This window comes from Acartia tonsa, chromosome 1, assembly GCF_053477335.1.
Source record: "Acartia tonsa isolate MP-2025a chromosome 1, ASM5347733v1, whole genome shotgun sequence".
Lineage (NCBI taxonomy): Eukaryota > Metazoa > Arthropoda > Copepoda > Calanoida > Acartiidae > Acartia > Acartia tonsa.
The window spans coordinates 57497638-57519966 of NC_137260.1; the positions used below are offsets into that span (position 1 = coordinate 57497638).

The 22329-nt window shown below is 33.8% G+C and overlaps 2 protein-coding genes across 2 annotated transcripts in view; both read right to left on the bottom strand.

Moving 5' to 3' along the window:
* LOC145324630 (uncharacterized) overlaps nucleotides 1-7835 on the bottom strand; it is a 62264-nt gene extending 54429 nt beyond the window's left edge. The window contains exons 1-2 of the mRNA XM_080167214.1: nucleotides 7735-7835; nucleotides 2019-2305 (exon numbers count right to left, since the gene is read on the bottom strand). Of these exons, the coding sequence (XP_080023340.1) occupies nucleotides 2019-2069 (51 nt within the window). The 5' untranslated portion in view covers nucleotides 2070-2305; nucleotides 7735-7835. The remainder of the gene's footprint in view (nucleotides 1-2018; nucleotides 2306-7734) is intronic.
* A 6438-nt stretch (nucleotides 7836-14273) lies between these two features.
* Nucleotides 14274-22326, bottom strand: LOC145324619 (uncharacterized). The gene is made up of 7 exons (XM_080167204.1): nucleotides 22105-22326; nucleotides 21230-21541; nucleotides 19845-19914; nucleotides 19429-19518; nucleotides 18724-18878; nucleotides 16627-17208; nucleotides 14274-15591 (listed from the first exon to the last, which is right to left on the bottom strand). The coding sequence occupies exons 1-7, from the start codon at nucleotides 22289-22291 to the stop codon at nucleotides 14621-14623; spliced, it is 2367 nt and encodes a 788-aa protein (XP_080023330.1). The 5' UTR covers nucleotides 22292-22326; the 3' UTR covers nucleotides 14274-14620.
* Nucleotides 22327-22329: the final 3 nt, after the last annotated feature.

A 22329-nucleotide genomic window follows, 5' to 3' on the forward strand; every position in this document is an offset into this window, starting at 1 on the left:
GAGATTAATGCGAAATTAGAATAAAGCTTATTCAGCTCGGCCCTTGTTCTACCATAATCTGGTACAAAAGGAATTTGCAAACTGTAAAAAAAAATATGTGTTGATTTGTAGTTAGAACCAAAACGTTAAAAGAATAGACATAAACATTGTAAAATAATCTTGCTTTTATATAAATCTTAGGCAAATCTAGTCGTTGGTAAATAAAAAGAATATTCATTCTATTATTTATCACATCTCATTTTAGACAGCTTTCCCGCGATATAAAAATCATAAGGTTATAACCAGTTTTGTTAGTCCCAGAGGGGCCAAAGATTCGGGCTAACAAAACTGGTATTAGTCCAATGATTTTTTTTATTGTTCGTGGAAAATTGTCTGTAATACGACGTAATCATGATTTTTTTTATGACTGAGAACCGGTTCTAATCACAGTGGATATTAATCGGTTTCGAATTCATACAGAAAATAATCTAACCTCTCAATATTTTAATCTGCTTAAAGTATATATTATCAATAGAAAGAAGATTATTTTATCTTCTATTATCTGTCCCTTAGTGCATGGTTGAAAGCCCAGTTATTAATTCAACTATGGGCAACCAATTTCCATTTGAATGCGAGTCTAATCACAACTAATCCACCAGGAACGCAGGGATAAGACAATGAAAGATTAATTACAACCCTATTCCAAACTTTTGTTGGTGAAAATAGCATGAGATTATAACCTAAAATAATTAGGGGAAGAATAAAATATTTTACGTTACCTTCTTTTCTCCAATTGAAAATTAATATGTTTAAATAAATTTTGAGGATTATGATAAATTAAGAGCATTTGAAGTGGATAACCTTATGTTGAATCTTTTCAATATTTAGTACAAAGCCTAAAGTTTTGATTAATTGAATTTTCTTGATCTATAATGAGATTTGGATCAATAGCAAAATATTTAGGTAAAGTTTCCAAGAGGAAGGGAGATAACAATTGTACTCAAATAAACTACATTAATTTTTTTCCTTAAAATATTTGTGATCTGCCCAAGGGCATATGAGAAAAGATTTTCCGATACCTGTACCAATTTATTCAAAGGCATCCTAACAAATAAGAAAAAATATTTCTTGGCTTTTTACCAGCGTGTCAGAGCCGGTTAATTTTGATGCGGCTCCGGCTCCGCGGAGCCGTATCTGGAAACAATAGTTTTTCAGTTTATTATATGGAAATAGACCGTTGCCAAATTATAATATTACTTTTAAAAATTATTTTCAGCTAATCTGGAGCCGGAGCCGTTTTTAACGAAAAATACGGCTCCGGCTCCACCAAAAATGTTGCTGCTCCCGGCTCCGGCTCCGAAACGCTGCTTTTTACAACTATCCTATCTTACTTGCCGAATAACCCGCGACTCTGGCATAACACGTAGTTGTGTAGGTGCTGTGTTCGAATCTTGGCCAAACGCCGTGTCAAAGTAAAACACTTTAAACAAGGTTCAAACCGCTCCTATTTAAGGTGCGTGACATTAAAAGTTAGAGCCCAAAACAGACGCTACTAATTACCATGCAGATAAATAAAGATCGTGGAATCAAAAGAGTTAGTTGGTTGTCTGTAATATGTTTTGCCGCGTAATTATACACTTCATTAAAAAGTTTGGGTATAGTCCCTTTCGTGGCAACGCTCCTTAAGGAGCGATTCTTCGTTTTTTTCACAGTAGCTTTTCTCCTATTTCTAGCCCCTGCAGTGGGGCTCAAACCCTACGGGGCAAATTCCCTAACCCTGTGGGGCAATCACCTAACCCAATATAACCTAACCTAACCTAAAATAACCTATCAAAAGTCATTTTAAAAATACGACGAATCGCCCCAAAAGGGGCGTTGCCACAAAAGGACTATTTCCAAAAGATTTAGTACAGAGATGATCCAAAATAAGATCTAGTGGTATATTCCATCCTCTAGACGTTATCCAGGTTTATCTTAATTACTGACTAAACGAATATATCTCCTATAAAGTAGTATTGCTAAAGAAAGAAAAGATTTACCTTCATTCCATCGTAGATGCCATCTTTTTTCAGAGGTGACTGGAATTCCATTTTTTTTATAGCAGAATAATATAGTTTTGATTTATAAATATATGATTTCTGGAGTTTGATATCTCACAATATTTTCATTCTTGTCCTAGTACACTAAGCACTAACACTCATGTACTATTTGTTATTTCACTGCTGTTGTACTTTGTACTGTTGTTGTACTTTGTTCTGTGTCCACTACTACACCTTGTACTTGTGGGGGGAGATGTCCGCGCACACTACAGGGTGTCTTGTGAAGCCTGAAACATTAATCTTTAAGTTAAATGTTATATTATTATTTCATTGAAGGGTTATTTCCATGGACGGTTTCAAGTGTGTTCAGCTACTAGAACAGGGAAATCTCAACAGTCAATGAAAATTTAGTTAGCCTAAAACAAAAAAAAGCTTTGGGATTATTAGTTGGTCACATCTTTCTTGAAGTAAAAAAGGAAAACAAAAAATGTGTGCCCTATGAGAAGAAAACAAATGTTTTAGACATTTATATCAAGATTAAATCCTGAAATTTTCAAAATATTCTAACAAGGTTTTTTTTTGAGAAAATATGATTTGAAAATTTCAAGTTCAATTTTCATCCCCTAGGAGTTACCGCATAATCATGACAAGAAAAGCAAAGATTATTTATTTAAAATTTTGAACAACTTTGCTTTTATGAAGTCTTCCATAAAAACCTCTCTATATATGATTTAAGTCTGAATTTTCGTGACCTTAGCAAAGCAACTGATAAAAATGGCCATTAATTAACTCCCTTCAGGAGTGGTTTTATGAAAAACTTTAAAAAAGGCAAAGTTTCAGGATTTAATCTTGATATAAATGTCTAAAACTTTTGTTTTCTTCATATAGGGCACACATTTTTTGTTTTCCATTTACACTTCAAGAAAGATGTGTGGTTAGTATGTTTTCTCGAAGATTATTAAAGCCCCTCCACAGATTATAACGTCATACGATATAATAGCCAATGAGAGGCCAGTATAAACTGTAATTGACCAATGTTAAAATTTATACTGGCCTCTTATTGGTTATTTTATCGTATGACGTCATAATCTGTGGAGGGACTTTAATCATCTTCTGTTTTCTCAACTTATATTAAGAATACATAGTAGAATTAACGACATTATTTACCTTATTCTAGATGTTTTCTATTGCTAGAAGTAAAAGAATGAAAGACATAATTCTCTTTAATTTGAAATATTAGCGGCTACGCCCCCTAGAAGCCTCTAAGGGCACTTAAGGTAGGAATGGGAAAAATCGACTTCATCCTTTTTTAAATTTTGAGTTTCAAAAAAATGAAAATAATTTTGGGGGGGAGGGGGTTGAAGACACTCTCCCAAAAAATAGTTTAAAACCTTCCCAGGACCTATAAGAAGCTTCACTGTAAAGGAGAACAATATCGGTTCAGCGGTTAGCGAGATCCTTCGGTACAGACAAAAACGCTTACTACTTTATATAATAGGATAATATTTTCGTTGGATTACTGGTTAACAATTTGTTTTAGCGTTGGGCCCGATATCCGGCCATTTTTAATATCCTGATAACTATCCGGTCAGATATCCGGCAATATATTTTTTTTATATTATGCTACAAAAATCCCTACTTTCTAAAATTTTAATGGCTGTACTTTTTATTTTTGAAGCTTGAAGAATTTTTTTTAAAGACATTTTTTTGCTACTTCAATATCTGGTTATCTGGCCGGCTATTCGGTAACTGACATTAGAAATCAGCCGGATTAACGGCCCAACCCAAAGAGTAGCTACACTTCTATAAAATATCATTTATTTACAGACAAATGTTATAAGGCCAAAAAAACATTATGTTTTTTTCTTTTTTACATGATAAACAAGAAAGGTAATTATTTGTGGGAATGTTGTTTATGGTCTATCTTGACTTATTTATTCAATTCCCGGATCTTGTATTAATGTCTGTGTGTGTGTACATGTGTGTTTCCGTAAATGTCTTTGTTTTTTGTGTATATGTTTTTATAAAGACCTATACCTGAATATTCAAAATAAAAAAAGTTTTGGGGGTATAGTCCCTTTCGTAACATCGGTTTTCTCCTATTTCTAGCCCCTGTGGGGGGGCTCTAACCCTGTGGGGCAATCACCTAACTTATAAAAGCCATTTAAAAAATACGACGAATCGCCCCTTATGGGGCGATGTTACGAAAGGGACTATTCCCAGTTTTGGTATAGTCCCTTTCGTGGCAACGCCTCTTAAGTGGCGTTTGGTAGTATTTTCACATTAGCTTTTATAGGTTATTTTAGGTTAGGTTAAGTTGGGTTAAGTGATTGCCCCGAAGGGTTAGAGCCTACCCAAGGGGCTAGAAATAGAAGGAAAAAATAATAATAAAATTAAGTTTTTTTCCTAATTCTATATTAGCCTCTGTATTTATTGAGAATTAACACAATAAGCTCTAAAAACGATGTAGCTATCTTGCAAGTAATTGATGCATATCTTAAAGGTGAGTGTTGGTCCGGTCATGTTTGCTTGTTTGTAAGTAAATGAGTGTTTAGGTGTTGCACATTAGTGGCTTTCAAACGTACAACATGATAAAATGGTCATTTTACGATAACTAAGCAATATTTCAAGTATGACTAGTATCAATTTTTTAATCTTTATCTTTAAAACTGTGTAGAAACAGCTTTTGATGCTAATGAAAACCGTCCATCAAAATTTGAAATCATTTGAGGTCAACTTAATTTTTATTTCAATTGTGAATAATTTTGTCATCTCATTATATTTTACTAGGTTACCCCTCCCCCCACCCCTTATTAAAGGTTTTGAGGGTACTAGCCGTGAAAATTTTGTAGTTTTACATAAAAAGGTATATTTTTGCATCCCCCTATTGCACTAAGACCCACAGGATATTGCCTATTTCCAATTTAGTGCATACTTCTTTACCTCTACCAGAACTACAAATAACAATAACATTCACTCGAATAAAATATACATTTCCGTACATTTACCTAGTGCTACAGGGACAGGACAATAGAACATAAATTCATGAGAATAAAATTCTACCTTTAGAAAGGATAATTCCTCCATGTCCTTACCAGAAATGCGAAAAGAAATTGAGTAGTTTTATTTAACTTGAACTATAAACGGCTGGATATTATAAATCTAAGGAAGCCGACTGGTGGCGACAGATGAATTTGCTGTAAATGGCAGTATTTAGGCCACGAAAAGGCGACTGGCTACAATTCATATTATGGCGGCTGATTGGCATAATAGGGATTGCAGTTGAATAAAAATAGTGTATTCTCAGCAATATCAATCTATTTTAATGAAAGGTTTTTTCTCAGGGGGGGGGGGGGGGGTTGAGGGTTAGTAATTGGCAGAAAAAGTAGTTCCACAAAAAATATTCTAAAGCTATAACATTAGAAACAAGTCAATAACGATTAATTAATCCAAAATTGAAATTACTATTAAGGAATGCAACAAAACTTGATTCTAAAACATACACATCTATATATATTTTGACAATCTTAAATAGTTCAAGTTTATTGACTTCAGCTTTGAAACATATACAAGGAAGGAGATAATAATGCCTAAATAAACACATTATAAGTAAGATATTAACCCTACCGGACCGCCCAGTACCCAATATAACCTAACCTAACTTGTCCTAAGTTAATAAACAAACAAACAAAAATATACAAAATGTACCCTTCCCTCCCCTCTTATTTCGATTTCTTCAAAAATAAGGGGAGGATGGTCCTTGATTACCAGAGGTGAATTCTTTAAAAAACTATTGCCCCACTAAAATCAGTTTTCCCCACTAAAATTTTAGTGAGGCAAAATTATCCCCTCTAAATTTTTAGTTTGCCTCACTGATTTTAGTGGGGCAAACTGATTTTAGTGGGACAAAAGTTTTTTTTTTAAGAATTCACCTCTGTACTCAGAAGAAAAATAAGAATTAACAACTTAGGTAAAATTAATAGTTCGTTTCAGTTGTGTCTTTCAAGGGGGAGCGAAATTTATGTCTTGAGTTGATTCGGGGCTTTTTTTAGCAATCCCTTCACCCCCTTTTGAACCTTTTTTTTTTGGGGGGGGGGGGTGTGCCTACAGCAACCCTTGGGTAGGGGTAAATTTTAAATGGGAGGTTGGTAAAATGGAAAAAATTCGTTTGGGGGGGGGGGGGGGTAATTACCACTTTACCCCCCCCCCCCTGGACGTCCTTGCTGCAAACGGACACACCCTAGCTTTACAGTAGCTGCACTAACAACTATGTCATGGTAAACCTATTTATAATTGTAAAGTCATCAAACATAATACTAAACTGTATTGAGTATTTGGACAGAATCAACATTTCATCAGAGAGAAAGGGGACAATGGGCTGTTTATTACGCTAATTCTTAAAGTTTTATAATAACGTTTACTGATTCGTTCGCCTTACAACTTTGGGGACTTTTAATGAATTTTGTCAGGTTGGTTTATCAAAATGAGTGACCAAATGTTTCAACCACAAATTGTAAACTACAGAATGGGTAATTTTAATAATTAACATTGGGGATTTACATTAATTTATCGGCCATTGTATTATCCCGTTAGATCTCTGTATTTCACACTAAAACACTTATATATAGTAATATATTTAGTAGTACTCAAAGAAAATTGACGGATATCTATCTACTTCAAAAACTGCAACATATTAATCACGTGGTTAAATTAAGAAAAAATTGTGAAATGTGTCCCCCCTTGCAATTTTTTGTAACAACAAGCCTCGCTTCTTATGAAGGCTATTAAAAAATCTTTCATCTTTGCCTATATTACAGTTATTCTTGTTAACAAAGCAATTTAAAATCATAAACAATAGCTAGCCATTAAGCTATAATGCAAATCAATTTTTACAAATGGTATAATCAGAAGATATTATCAAGGCACCTTTAGCTAGTAATTGTAGCTTAGGGGTGCGTTTAACATAAAGAAAAAGAACTTTATATTTATGAAAATCATTAGATTAATATTAATTTCAAGTAGCGCGGCTTCTTTGTAAGTAAGGTCTGTCTGTACGACTTTCCGTCATTCAATAAAGTTTTTCAAGCATTTAATAGTTTACATAAAATCATTCAAACCACTCACACTTATTTTTTATTAAAGTTTTTTTTTGTGCTACATAAGAACATAATCATCCTTGTTGTTGTGTTTATGAATATCTCTAAAATTAATTCGTTTCATTATCAAAAAACTGAATATTCATTCAAATGTTATCTCAAATAGCTTGTACATACCAAACGATGCATAGCATATTTACAATTGTACATTCATATTAAAAATCAACTTTATTATCTACTATTTGATTTTATTTACTAGCGAATTGTTTTTAAAAGCCAAAAACTTCTCTAACGGGCTAGAAAAATCAGTCCTACCATTAAAGATATTCTTTGCTGCATAGGACTCCAATGTGTAAAGGAATCTTTGCTTGAATAAATAAAAAAAAATCGTAAACTGCTTCGCTAGACCATTAATAAAGTGCTTTTCAGAAAAGTTTCAATCAAGAAGGTTTTAGCATATAATATTTCAGAACAACATTATCTAGAAAAGCTTCCCTTTAAAAAACAACATATATTAATCAAGTAAGTAAGTACACAGTAATAAGTTGGAAAATTCACAATTTTACACGGTATATATAAATTCTAAAAATAACTTTTTCTTAAAATCACATATTTCTCACCTCTTGAATAAATATAAGATTGCGTATAGACCAATAATGGTCTAACTCCCAAATCTAACTGAACTATATTACCCCCTGGCAACGCCTCTTTACACCACCCCCCCCCCCCTCTCCTCGTGCGAAGTCTGACGCAAGGCAGCGTAAATATACGCAAGAAGTGCCCCCTAAGTAAGTTAAAGACGGGAGAGGAGAACCAGTTTCTTGACGCACAAGAATGCGTATATCATGATTTCTTGATGGTGTGCAGCCAATTACGCATAGGTGTTTAATCTTGGCAAAACGACATAATAGCAAATAAAATGAGAGGTTTAATAATGTGAGTAGAACATGTTTGATGTGGTAAATTTGTGCTGTTGCAATTATATGCCATTCTGGTGATTTGATGTGGTACGGTTGTGGAGGTGAAGGAACACCTTTCTTGGCGCATATGATAATAACCAATTATTTTATGTAATTAGTCCGTACGCAATTATACGCAAAATTAACAGTGACTTAAGAAAAGCAATACATTAACGCATTGAAAAAAGTAACGCCTTTTGAATCCATTTAATCGTTTTTTCTTGTATCATATTTAACGACATAAGATATTTATCAAAACGTAGTATTATTTCATAGAATATTATTTTATCAAAAAAAATTACTAAGATAGAAATTAAGTTTACAGTGTACTTTTGGTCATTAAAGTACATGCAAAACAGTTCATTCGCACCTATTGGTTGTAAAGGTCGCTTCAAAATTGACCACAAGTAGCGTTGCTACTGCACACCCTGCCTTAACCAAATAAAGGATAAAAAAAATTTACCATAAAAACGGACAATGCAGCATTCAAATAGGACCTAGTGGTAAGTAGAATCCTTTGAGAATGAAATCCTAGCTGATCCTTCTTGGCAGATATTTCATTTTTAAGATTTAAGGTGAAAAACACCAGAAATTTGAATGTTTAAGATATTGCTACTTGCAATTCAGAATAAAATGGCCATAATCTCTATGGTAAACAAAATTTACAATAGAAATGGACTCTGCAGCATTCAAATAGGACCTAGTGCCATGTAGAATCCTTTGAAAATAAAATCCTAGCTGCTCCTTCTTAAAAGATATTTCATTTTAAAGATTTAAGGTGTATAATACCATTAAGTTGAATATTTGAGATATTGCTACTTGCTTTTTTTAAATAAACCACTCACATTTACTAGGACTTGTGACCTTCAGTTAACCTGGTATGTTTAATTTATTTTTGTTTTTTGTTTTTTTATGACTTAGAATTTTGAAGAATCTAATATGTTTCTAAATTTTGAAAAAAGTGTAAATTGAATAAAGTTAACAATTTTGCATCCAAAGTGATTTTTATGTGCTTGAATTAACCATATTAAACTGCTTTAGAGGCACATTCTACTACAGCAGCTAAGAGATGTTTTCCAAAGTCAGGATGGTCCATGGAGCTAATTTTCCATTTCTTCCAAAAATACTCTTTGAAGTGAAAATGAAAGCTTTCACCTGCCTGTTCTGTACAAACTCCAAGTCCCAGTCCTTGCATATAAGGAAGCTTAAGAGTTGGCACCAAATGATCAAATACTCCATGAACTTTAGGAGTGACTGAGATTCCAGTGAGCTTGTATGCTTGTTTAAAATCTTCAACTAGACACTCAACTTTACTGATGTCAACAGGTCTGGAGCTGAAGCTAGCATTCACCACCTTGTCAAAGCTTTTTATACAATCTATGTATAGATCAACTTTAGCCTTGGCATCAGCTTTGTCAGGTTCTGATTGTATTGCCCCAAGAATTTCTGGATCTCTTAGAAATTCAGCTTTAGCAATCAAAGCTCTGCATTGGTTACCTTCAAAAATTGAACCATGATAACCTTTGGGTATGAGATGAAGTTTCATTGGCCAGATTAAACCTTTCTCCTTGGTTAGGAGTGGGCAGAGACCATCAAAGAAAATATGATTTACAAACCCAAGAATTGAGTGAAGTTCTGGAAGAATGTAAGTTTCCAAAACAGTAACAGATGGTTCTTCAACTACAAGACTTGCATTTACTGTGCTATGACAATGTTTAGCAAGCTTGTAGTTACTCTTGAGTTCCTCAGTAAACTTTTTGTGATCTTGATGTAAAATACCAAAAGTTCTCAGCTGATATTCATCAGCTTTTGTGAAGTAATCATCAAAATCTCTGAGTGGAATCAAACAGTGTGGACAAGGAAATGAACTTCTTGATGTCTGAAGACCTAAGGTAATTAACATTGCCTTGTAATCAGACACAATCCTATAGTTGATATCATTTAGCTTGATGAGATCAAATATTAGTCTAAAGTTTCTGTTAGATTCCATTATATCTGGAACAAGGGCTAAAGTAATCAACCTTTTGACACCTGATAATTTTCCTTGTTTCATGGTTCCACCTTCCACATATGAAGACCTTGTAGATGTTGTAGGTTGGGGATTTTCACCACTAAACCTATTAGTTTCAGGAACATTGTCCCAGTTGTAATCTTGTGGAAGAATAGAAGCACACACTTTGAAGAATCCCCCTCCTCCATCTATAGTTATGATCACATTAGGTGTAGATTCATAATCTCTTTCAGCACAAACTCTTTCCACTATATTCTTAGCATTAGCATAAACAATTGGTCTTTGTTTTGAAGTTCCACTTCTATCAACTTCAAGATTTTCATACTGAAGTTGATAGAGATCTTTAAGATGTGTAGATTTATCAGTCAGATGTTCTTTGTAGCCAACTTCAACACATTTTCGACCAAAAGTTGTACGGCACCAGTTTGCAACACCTCTCATCTTTGTATTAGACAAATTACCCACACCTGCCTGAAGATTGTCTAAGTCTTCATGTGATATCACAGGTTGAGAGCTAGTTGATGGGTTGATAAGTACTCTAGTGGGTTTGCCTTTTGAGACCAAAGAGAGAGAAGTATTCTGTGCTGATCCTGATGCCATTGAAGCTTTACTGCATAATATTGCAGAAGCTACCTGTTCAGATACTTTATCAGGTAGTGTTTCAAGAGTTCTCACGATATTTGCAGAAGCACTGTTAGCTTTACAATCATGCCTAACTCCCTTGCCAATAGACTGCAGACAAACACCACAAGTTTTGATGACAGGTATGGGTGTTTGAGTGGAAGTTTCAGGAGCTATAGGAGCATCCTCCCTAGCAGCAAATAGTCCTTTACAGATCTTTGGATCTAGTTTCCTTGTTTTACCCCTACCTGATTTAGGGGGAGTATGAGCCTTAGATCTGCCTTTTAGACAAATAAAACAATAGCATAATGCTATATCTTTAGGACTATTTCTTGTGTCTTTTAAAAGAACCATGTCTTGATAGTTTGGCATTTCTGGAAGTGTAGAGGAGAGTGTACTGTCTTTGGCAACTTTAGAAATAGTTAGCCTACAGGTAACACAAATAGAGGTAGGAAAACGTGAATCATTTATATTGAAAAATGGATAGAACTTTTCAATACTTGCTCTAATGTTATTAGACAATGAGCGTGGAGATTTTACCTTAATGCCACAAGTAACACATACTTTTTTCCTATTGGCTTCATGATTTGCAATACTTCCAGGATGGGCCATATTTGTTATACTGCTGGTAATCTAGCTTGACATTGTCTAATCTGAAATTGTAATAATAGTTTTAGTCAACTCATACATATGATTAGGTTTTAATATAGGATTACAATATGGCATGTAAATGTATTAAAATAAAGAACATAGTATTTTAGAAAAATATATTTCAATCTAAAGGGATGACATTTAGACTGGAGCTTCCATCTGGGCCCATCTGATATGATTGCATCTATTCAGCTTGGCCCCAGACTTCATCAACTCACTGGCAGAAGCACCACGGGCAGGTAGTCATCAATGCTTCCAACATGCTGCATTTGGCCCTGTTTGCAGCATTTTTAACCATAAAGAGATCACCATTAATGCAAGATCCCCTCACTATCCTTACAACCTTGGCTTCGTTGGCACCGTTAGGTATCCACCAAGGCAGCAAGTTTTTGATTTGTTTATGGGGAATGAGCACTTGCAGGAAACCTTACAACAACTTAGAAGAAGACTCAAGCACATTGAAGAAGAATTGAAGAAAGCTTTGATACCAAAACAATTGGTCTTCCATCACATTGAGACTAAAAGAAAAATAACATAACATGAAGACAGTTTACCAAATTCCAGTCAAATCTCAACTGATTCATTTATTTCTAATAGACAATATTGTATAATAATTAAAAAATAAACTCATTGAGACAAATTTACACAAATATGTGAAAAATATCTTAAAGTAGAATTACTTTGTATATTTAATGATTTTGGTGTTTTTTCCCTTAAATCATAAAATTTTTATATTTTTATATAAAAATCAAATATTATACCTGTCAATTAGTATCAATCCTCAACAGCAAATAAACTATGACCTTTTATTCTGAATTGCAATTAGCAATATCTTAAACATTCAAATTTCTGGTGTTTCTCACTTTAAATATTAAAAATGAAATATCTGCCAAGAAGAGGCAGCTAGTATTTTATTTTCAAAGGATTCTACTTACCACTAGGTCCTATTTGAATGCTGCAGAGTCCGTTTCTATTGTAAATTTTGTTTACCATAGAGATTATGGCCATTTTATTCTGAATTGCAAGTAGCAATATCTTAAACATTCAAATTTCTGGTGTTTTTCACCTGTAATCTTAAAAATGAAATATCTGCCAAGAAGGATCAGCTAGGATTTCATTCTCAAAGGATTCTACTTACCACTAGGTCCTATTTGAATGCTGCATTGTCCGTTTTTATGGTAAATTTTTTTTATCCTTTATTTGGTTAAGGCAGGGTGTGACTGAATAGTTAACTGTCCGACAGTATCTTCTTTAATTGTGTACTCTTAATAAAACACATCAGGTTTGTTCTATTACATTTACTAAATATGGAACAAAATAATATTTAGTATAATATTTTACTCTTCTGACAGAGGTATCTAAAAGCACTTCAGAAGAGGAAGGGGGATAGGCTCTCAACTTTTTATTCTAGTATTATAAACAATAAAAATATTGTAGGGGGTAATAGTTTTAGACGATTTATCTTGGGGGGGGGGGGGGGGTGGAGGTAACCTCCCCCAAAATATCTATAAACTTTTCCCTGAACCTTTTAGAAGCTTTACTGTAAATGGAAACTTACGTTTAAGCAGTTTGTGAGATTTTACGATACATTTTGATTTAAGAAATCTCTACTTTAATAAACTCCCTTTTTCTGTTTTATTTCTTAGCTGTTTTTAATAAAAACAAGGATGACAACATCCATAAAAGCGAAGCACTGAAACGGTAGGACAAACGGACATTAACACTTATATAGTGTCAGAACTGAATAATCAGAATATAAATGTATAAGAGTCGAAGCAAAATTGTGAGTAAATTTGTTTAAAAACTGCTTGATACAGGCTAATGTTTATGAACATTATGCTATAAAAATTGGAAAGAATTTTAATGAATATAATAGATTTGAAATCTGCATAAAATATTAAGGATTTTTTATAAAATTCGTTTTTTTATATAATTCATTATTTAAAAGCGCAAATCCAATTTAGGTTAATAAATTTTGACCAATAGGATAGGTGGATTGGAAACTACCTGCGCTCTAATTGGTTGAATGATGTACGTCACTTAAGCTTCTCCAATCAGGGCGCAGATAGTTTTCAATCCACCAATCACAGATGTCAAAATTATTTAACTTAATTTGTATTTGCGCTTATATATAAAGAATTATACAAAAACGAATTTTATAAAAATTCCTTAAAATTTTATGCAGATTTCAGATCTATTATATTCATTAAAATTCTTTCCAATTTTTATAGCTTAATGGACATACTTACATTTTTAGGACTTGATTATAGAGTTGCTTCGCTTATAACATTATACTTTGTTGTCCCAGGAATCAACATATCAAAAACCAGACCAATCGGATGATTAGATCACATAAAAATTTGTTGTTAAAAAAGTAAAAAATCAACATGTTTAAAATAGACGTACGGACATTCTTGTAATGATTATAGAGTTGCTACGCTTTCTAAATTGTACCTAACTACTACAGGAATCATCATGCAAAGTTTGGAATCGATAGGACAATTCTAACCTGGTTGAATTAACAAAAAAAGCTATCCGTTTGTGACGGACGAACGTACGGACGGGCGGACGTACGAACCTACCCTAATTATAGAAAAGCTTCGCTTTTAAAAATGTATTTGCACAGTTGTCAAAGTTAACACATAAAATAAGACGCCTTAGAAAACTTTTATAAAAATAAGGTTGAAATTTAGTGATAATACGATGCATGGTTTAAAGAGTCAATTAACTAACTACTAAGTAAGGATAAGGTGGGCTAGGGTGGAGAAAGTCTGTCGCCACCGTATTTATGAAAAATATAATTTCTTGTACTTTATGCTTTTTTTCCTAGCCATTCCTTTACAAAAAAAAAAGACTCGTCCAACTTTATCATCTTAAAATGACTACTTATTGGATATAATATAAAGGAATACCTAGATAATATGAAAAAATATTTATTTAAATTTTAAAATTATTTATGTAACAATGTCAATAACATCAAGACCTAATAAATGAATAAAATAAATCTCCATGTTGCGTTCAAGTCTCTACGTAAAAGTGAGAATATTTTTTTAAAAATAAATTTTTTGTGAATTCTCTTGGGAGGGTGGTTGTACCCTCCCCCAAAATAGTTATAAACCAACCCGGGACCTATGAGAAGCTACCCTGTTTAGGAGAACCCGATCGGTTCAGCGGTTAGCGAACAACATACACACATACAAACAAACAGACATCCTATTATTTCATTATAAGGATTATCCAGAGTAGGTACATTCATGAATTTAATCAACTGTCATTGTCGGTGTCGGTGTCATTATCACTATCGTCCATGGCTTCTTCTTTTACATCGTTTACATATACTTGTTCTACCTTATCAACCTCGCCATGTATACTTCTAATATGTCTGTTCATAGAACTCATGTTAGAGTAGGATTTATGACAATAATCACATATAAACAATGTATCATTTCGCGGTTTTCTGGCTTCAGGCTTTTGTTTCTTATTAACTTCCGCGCATTTACTTTCATGTCTGGCGCGATTTTTTGCTGCTAGTTCTAGGCCGCACAGCCGACATTCACTTCGCTGAGACTTAAATTCTTTTGTACTATTTGCTCGAGCTTCACACCTAGCTCGATGTCTGCTATGATTATTGGTATTCATAATTTTTTCACAAATCTCGCATTTCTTTAAACCGGGGGCCGGAGGTTTAGGCCGTTTTATGTTGTGGTTAAGTCGTTGATGTCGAGTTAATGAATTTAAAGTATCATAGGCTTTGCTACACAACGAGCATTTAAACGACAAAGGGTTTTCTAAGTTATTTGTGTAAAAATGTTTCTCATTAAGATGATTTACCTTTTTATGCCTATTCAAAGATACTTTGTGTTTGAAAGGCTTTTGGCACACGTCACAAGGATAAACAATTTCCTTGTTGTGTGAACGAGCGTGGCTCATCATAGCACTGTTTGAATGAAATGTTTTGTTACATACATTGCACTGATATGGCTTGTCGCCGGTGTGCAGACGGCTGTGTCTGTTTAAGCTGTCAGTATTGACTAAGATCTTGTGACACAAGTCACAAAATACATGAGTATCACTAGGATTTTCCTCTTTGTGGCTATTCAAGTCATTATTGGTTGGAAACGTCAGCTTGCACACATCACAGGTAAAAGGGTTTTGTGAGTGAACTTTTTTGTGCAGCATCAGATTATTTTCTTCCTTGAAGGTACGTCCACATATCTCGCAGGGATAACGTATATCTGGATATTATTTAATTTGCTTCTTTTTTTGTTTGATTTATGGACTATTTGCTCTTTCTATCGCAGTGTGAAACTGGACGGAAGGACATACGAACGGATGGGAGACAAGTTGTCCGCAGAGTCCTAGATTGATTAGGCTTAGTTAGAAGATTCAAAAACTGAAAGAATCATTCTTTGAGCGCTAGATCGCATAGACGGACGGACAAACGTTCAGAAATACGATTGATTAGGTTTTAGAGACCATCGTTTTAGATGTCCCAAAAGGGTCATACAAATAACAAGAAAGAAATAAAATGAAAGAAATGACAAGAAATTTGTAGAATTGGTGGAAGAAGTGAAAACTGTATGGATTTTTAAAAAGGCATATAAATATTATTTCCTAGGAAAATAAGGTTAAGCTTGCAGTTTTTGGATCTACTGCAGTTTACGGTAAAATATTGCTGGTAAGCAATATTTCCAAAAATCTAAAAATTTAAAGGCTGCTAGCTGCCAAACGGCTAAACGTACAGATCATGCCCGCACACTGTTTTAAGCGGCATAAGAAGGCCTACAAATAATCTGGAATAGTCATAAATCAATAATAATAATTATCTCGCAGTGCCTAGAAATGCGCGAAAAAGACCTATTTTACGAGTTTTTACTTCAGTGAAGCTTTCCCTCTGCCGTTTGGCAGCTAGCAGCCTTTAAAATTCATAGATTTTTGGAAGTATTGCTTACCAGCAATATTTTACTGTGAACTGCAGTAGATCCCAGTTTTTCCACAAGAGCATCATATTCCTTAATATTTACTCCATTCGATTAAAAAAATTATGAATTTTAGCTTTCATCTTGAAACTTTACATTATCATATGGATGAATGTTGACCAATAGTTATCATTTGGCAATGTAAGAAAAGGCATATGCAACAGAAAAAGTTTTATCATATAAATAACAATTATGAAACATAGCGTTAACAAGACATATATGTACAAAAAAAAACATGTAGAGTAGCTTTACTAAGAAAAGACATTATTAAAATTTAGAATCAAATTAAACCTCTGGCATCTTCATGTTTTAACTTCTTATGAATACTCACAGCACTCTTAGAAATAAATCTCTTAGTGCAAATATCACAAGAATATGGACGTTCACCAGTATGCTTGCGTTTGTGTTTGATCAGATCATATTTGTTGCCAACTTTCTTGCTGCATACGTCACAAGAAACATATTGGTCGCATACTTTTTTGTTTTTGTGATTTTCCAATTGTTCATCTGTTGGAAATCTTTTTCTGCAGGTATTACAAGAGAACTTCCAATGTTTTCTTTTGTGTGATTCCAGAGATTCAATGAGTGAATATACTTTGTGGCAAACATCACACGAAAATGTATTACTGCTGAGGTGAAGAAGCTTGTGTTTGTCCAAGTCTAATGTTGAGCTAAACCTAATCTTGCAAATATCACAGCTATATGGTCTACGGATATGCGATAGTTTGTGTACTTTAAGTTGTTGATTTGAATGAAAAGATTTATCACATTTGTCACATGAGTAATTTCTTAAGTGTTCTCGTTTGTGTTTCTTTAGATGAGATTTAAAGTCAAATGTTTGATAACACAGCTTGCAGGTCAGATTACTCTTATCTAAAAAGTTAAATCATTAAATCAGTCGTTGAAAATAGTTTCTTCTGTTGTTATCTGACCCATGACAATTTAAATAAGGGTAGAGGCATATAATACAGAAAAGCGTGTACCTTGAGCTTGCCCTGGTGCTAGCATACAAAAAAGTGTTTCGTCATACTCTATGACCAAGTTCAAAACCAGGGAGTAAGGGAAGAGACAATGGATCGAATATTCAATTTTTAGGAGTCTCAGACTTTGGGTACTGGCTTAAAGGGAATGTGCAAGACTTTAGCAGTTTCTGACTGATTTTGGGTACTAGCGCATGAAATGCCGCTACTCGTTGTGTTGGTTTTGAATATTGCAGACGGAAGAATTTGTTTTGATATGGCTGGTTTAAAAAAAATTTCTCCAAAAAATATTATTTCATAGATAAAAACTTGGATCTACTGCAGTTCACGGTAAAATATTGCTGGTAACGAATATTGCCAAAAATCTATGAATTTTAAAGCCTGCTAGCTGCCAAACGGCTGAACGTACAGATAATGCCCACTCACTGTTTTAAGTGGCATAAGAAGGCCTACAAATAATCTGGAATAGTCACAAATCAATAATGCATAATTTTCTCGCAGTACAGAGAAATGCGCCAAAAAGGCCTATTTTACGCGTTTTTTCTTCAGTAAAGCTTTCCCTGTGCATCATTGGATCTTGGCTATTCCAGATTATTTGTAGGCCTTCATATACCGCTTAAAATGGTGTGCGGGTATGATCTGTACGTTCAGCCGTTTGGCAGCTAGCAGCCTTTAAAATTCATAGATTTTTGGCAATATTCGTTACCAGCAATATTTTACCGTGAACTACAGTAGATCCAAAAACTTTATTGTGATGTTTGTGCAATAAGCAATCAAAGAACCATAATCTAACAACCTAAATTTAATTCTTGTGTATAGTGTCATTTAAAATCTAGGAAAATGGGTTAAACGAGGTCCAGGGAGTTTTTTCTAGTATTTAATTACAGAATGTTTACGTCAGTCTGATATACTGGTAATCTAATTTTCAAATGATTGCTTTTTTCTTGGAACTTTTTTCATATTTTATAGTTTTCTAAATTTTATTAACATACCCTTTACAATTTCATCCAAATTTTCTGGATTAATCTGGATTTCATGGCCTTTCTTTGAAAACTCTTAAATTGAATTAATTGCCCATTGTCCCCTTCCTTACTCCCAAAAACACACACGAACTAGAGGCCTCTAAAATCAATTTTAATTTTCGAAAGAAAAAGTAAAATACTTGGGGGAGGGGTAATTCTTTGGTAGGGGCGCTTTCTCTTCAGAGGGTTGTGATACCCACTCCCAAAATAGATTATAAAAAACCTTCCCAGGGCCTATAAGAGGCTACACTGTAAAAGAGAATCAAATCAGTTTAGTGGTTAGCGAGATCCTTCAGTACACAGACAGACATCCTGTTACATAGACAAAATACTATTATCCAATAGGTATCTATATCTAATCCCTGTCTATATGAAAGTTATCAAACCTGTTGAGGTTTTATTTTCATAGTCGTCATGTTTTTCTTTGGTCTTAGCACCGCCTTCCTCTTGTTCACAAAGAAGGGTGTTATTTATGTTATGCGTAAGTTGGTTAGCAGCTTTGTTTTGTTCTTCTTCCTCAAGCCAAGACGGAATATAAGCTCTGAAAGTAATACAAATATATTTATAACAAGAACAATTTGTCAATAAGTAGCACAGTTGGACAATAATGGTAGATAAAAATATCAATAAACTGTTAATACAAAGGAAATTTTGAGATAGATTTAGTCAATGTAAGTAAACTGTTAATGATAATTACTTTTGAACACAAGATTAGTTTACATGAGAACAAAAGTTTTTTGAAAATGTAAAAGCCAACTATCCCTCTACGTATTAATTTACTTACTTTATAGAAAACTGTAAACTATACTCTCGTGTTAGTGTTAACCGTGGGAGAATTGAAAAAAAAAGTTAGTGGAATGGGGTCGTTTGGGCTGATTAAAAAAAAGTCCATAGTCTTTTTAAAACATGCTGATTTATTTTACTTTTTTTTTGCAACAAATTTACTTACAATTTTGTTTAGACTTATGCTTTAATATTCTGCTTATTCAGTTATGGCACTCTACAAGTGTTACTGTTCGTTTGTCCCACCATTTTGGGCTTGCTTTTATAGATGTTGCGATTCTTGTTTCGAGTCTGCATTCCTCTTTTACCTATTTGCTTCGTCATCAAAATCGTCATCGTTCTCGCTGTCTTCATCCCAATCTTCTAGAAGAGAGGAAACCGCAGATTTTCTTCCAAAACTAATAAGATATTCAATTTACTTCTTATTCTAAAAAAATAGCTTATTTTCCATAAACAATTAAACAGTTCTGTAAAATTCATAATCCATAAAATAACATTTGAGAGTAATACTAAGCTTAAGGCGTTGCAGGAATAAGGTATAACCAACAAGCGAAATAAATCTAAAATAATAATTGGGGGGCAGATAAAGATGTCATTTTACCAAGTGAAACTCCCCCCCCCCCCAAATGACAGCTAAAATCCTGTATATGTTTCGCGATTTTTCCCCCGAATTAATTCTGTATAAGCTAAGCTGAAGCCGTTGAAATAAAGAAGTAAATATTTCCTGTCATTTTCTTCATAATCGTCAAATATTTCTTGCATTAACTTTTTAGGCAAACTTCCTGGCCGTATTTCTAGTAAAATTGAACACTTTGAACTGAAGTGAATTGTAGGTACCTGGAGGTTGATTTAATAATATTACAGGGGTGTATATTGTGCAAATTTAACCCTGCTGAAAATAAAAAAATTGTTGGGGGGGGGGGGGTGAATGTAAAAATTATGAGAACTGAGAACATTTTTTCCCAGGAATAAGGTATAACCAACAAGCAAAATAAATCTCAAATAATATTTGGAAATTGGGGGGCAAATGGAGAGGTCGTCAATTTTACGATGTGTTGCCCCCCAACGACAGCTGAAAAACACGTATAGGTTTGGTGATTTTTTCCGAATTAATTTCGTTATTGGTATGAATTTTTCCATTTTTCTCCCCTCCTAGGTGAAAAAAAATTAAAGAATATGTGGGATGGGGATAATATGAATAAAATAAAGAGTTCTAAAAATATTTTTCCAGTTTTTCCCCTTCCTTGCTGGAAAAAAACTAAGAAAAATTTTTTTTGCAGCAAGAGAAAAAATAATCTTGTGCAGAATATACACACACTGTTTTAAGCGGCATAAGAAGGCCTACAAATAATCTGGAATAGCCATAAATCAATAATGCATAATTATCTCGCAGTGCAGAGAAATGCGCGAAAAAGACATATTTACGCGTTTTTTCTTCAGTGAAGCTTTCCCTGTGCATGCATTATTGGATCTTGGCTATTTCAGATTATTTGTAGGCCCCCTTATGCCGCTTAAAATTGTGTGCGGGTATGATCTGTACGTTCAGCCGTTTGGCAGCTAGCAGCCTTTAAAATTAATAGATTTTTGGAAAATTGCGTTACCAGCAATATTTTACCGTGAACTGCAGTAGATCCAAGTTTATTAAGAATCCACCTCTGTAATATTATGCCCACACACACACATATATATATATATAAAGGAAAAGTAATATGGCACAAGAAGAAAACCAATTGTATGTCTTCCTTTTACCTTATATTTTAATACTTTTAATGAATGCTATGTCTAGCAAGTGACATCAATAATTAGAGGGGGGGGGGGGGGGGGTAGGTAGGCCTCTACTTATAAACAGGCATAGCTAAGTAGATTCCATGCATACTAAGGAAATCCAAACAAAGAAAGCCATTCAATCAAAGGATTGGTTGTCTGTAAGGTGTTAGATAACCTAGTACACTAAGTGTAAGTGAAGAGTGTTATGTTACATGAACAAATTGCTCTGTCCTAGATTATAGGAAGGCGATAGCTGCCAACAAACTATAAGCCTCAGTAAAGTAATGGCAAGAAATATTAGAATTTAAACAATATAACTACAATTATTCAAAGTGTCCATTCCTGTGACATCAATATTATCTTCAAAAAGTACTTCTTCTATAGCCTGTTCATCTACATTGTTTTCATTGCCATTATCTTTGGAAAGATTGTCATTATTTTTCTGTTCACTCTCTACATTGGCAATAGCTATATCATCTGCGGTAACTGTTTCATTTACAACATTGGGTAATATACAATTTTCATCGATATGGATATTTTCTTGTTGACTTTTGGTATCTCTGCGTTCAGGAGCTGCGGCATCAGAATCATTTTCATCATCACTTGAATCAGTGGGATCAGTATCCATGTCACTAGTATAATAACTGCTTTCATCTAAAAAAAAAATATTTTAAACTTAAAAAGACATCCATTCCCATAGAAACTCAATTACCTACCTATTTAAAAGTAAAACATCGTTGAAAAACAGCTAAAAGAACAGGTAACCTTTCATGAGGTAAAAACAAACAGACATTCTACTACAAGACACCAAAACGATTGAAAAATATAATTTACTTTCGTAAAATTGAGAAAGGCTATAATTTGTATAGATAGGATAAAGATATAACTTTTGTTATAGTTACACCGTTTATTTCAATTTAATTACTATTTTTTTTTTTTTACTATTTATGAACATTGAACATAGTTGTCCTTGTAAATGTTGAAATTAGGGTTGGGCCGGATATCCGGCCATTTTTAATATCCGAACGGATACCGGATATTGAAACTATCCGGATACCGGATATCCGACTGATTTTTAAAGCCGGATATTTGGTTACCAAGCCGGATATCCGGCGTTAGCCAGATATCCAGTCGGATACCGGTTTTCCGGCATTAGAAATCAGCCGGATATCCGGTATTCGGCCCAACAATAGTTGAAATACAATTTATAAAGGTACCTGAGCTGTATTCATCTTCTTGTTGAGGAATATCCACTTCATCCAAAATATCATAACTTATTTCTAATGTAGTCTCTTTAATTCCACTAGCGGCAACATTTTTCTTTCGTTCATACGTTTTCACTGCACCATTTTCAGGTATTGGGGTTAACCGTAACGGGTCTTTATTCTCTATGTTTTCTGCCATGTTGTAATTTTTACAAGGAACTTGTTGACATTTTAAAC

What these genes read in the sequence shown, in the direction of transcription:
- LOC145324619 (XM_080167204.1), bottom strand. Translation starts at nt 22,291, where the DNA reads ATGGCAGAAAACATAGAGAATAAAGACCCGTTACGGTTAACCCCAATA. An exon ending in AGATAATATTGATGTCACAG is followed by an intron (nt 19,915 to 21,229) that starts GAATGGACACTT and finishes CAATTTTACTAG; the next exon opens with AAATACGGCCAGGAAGTTTG. An exon ending in TGAAAATAAAACCTCAACAG is followed by an intron (nt 17,209 to 18,723) that starts GTTTGATAACTT and finishes TTAACTTTTTAG; the next exon opens with ATAAGAGTAATCTGACCTGC.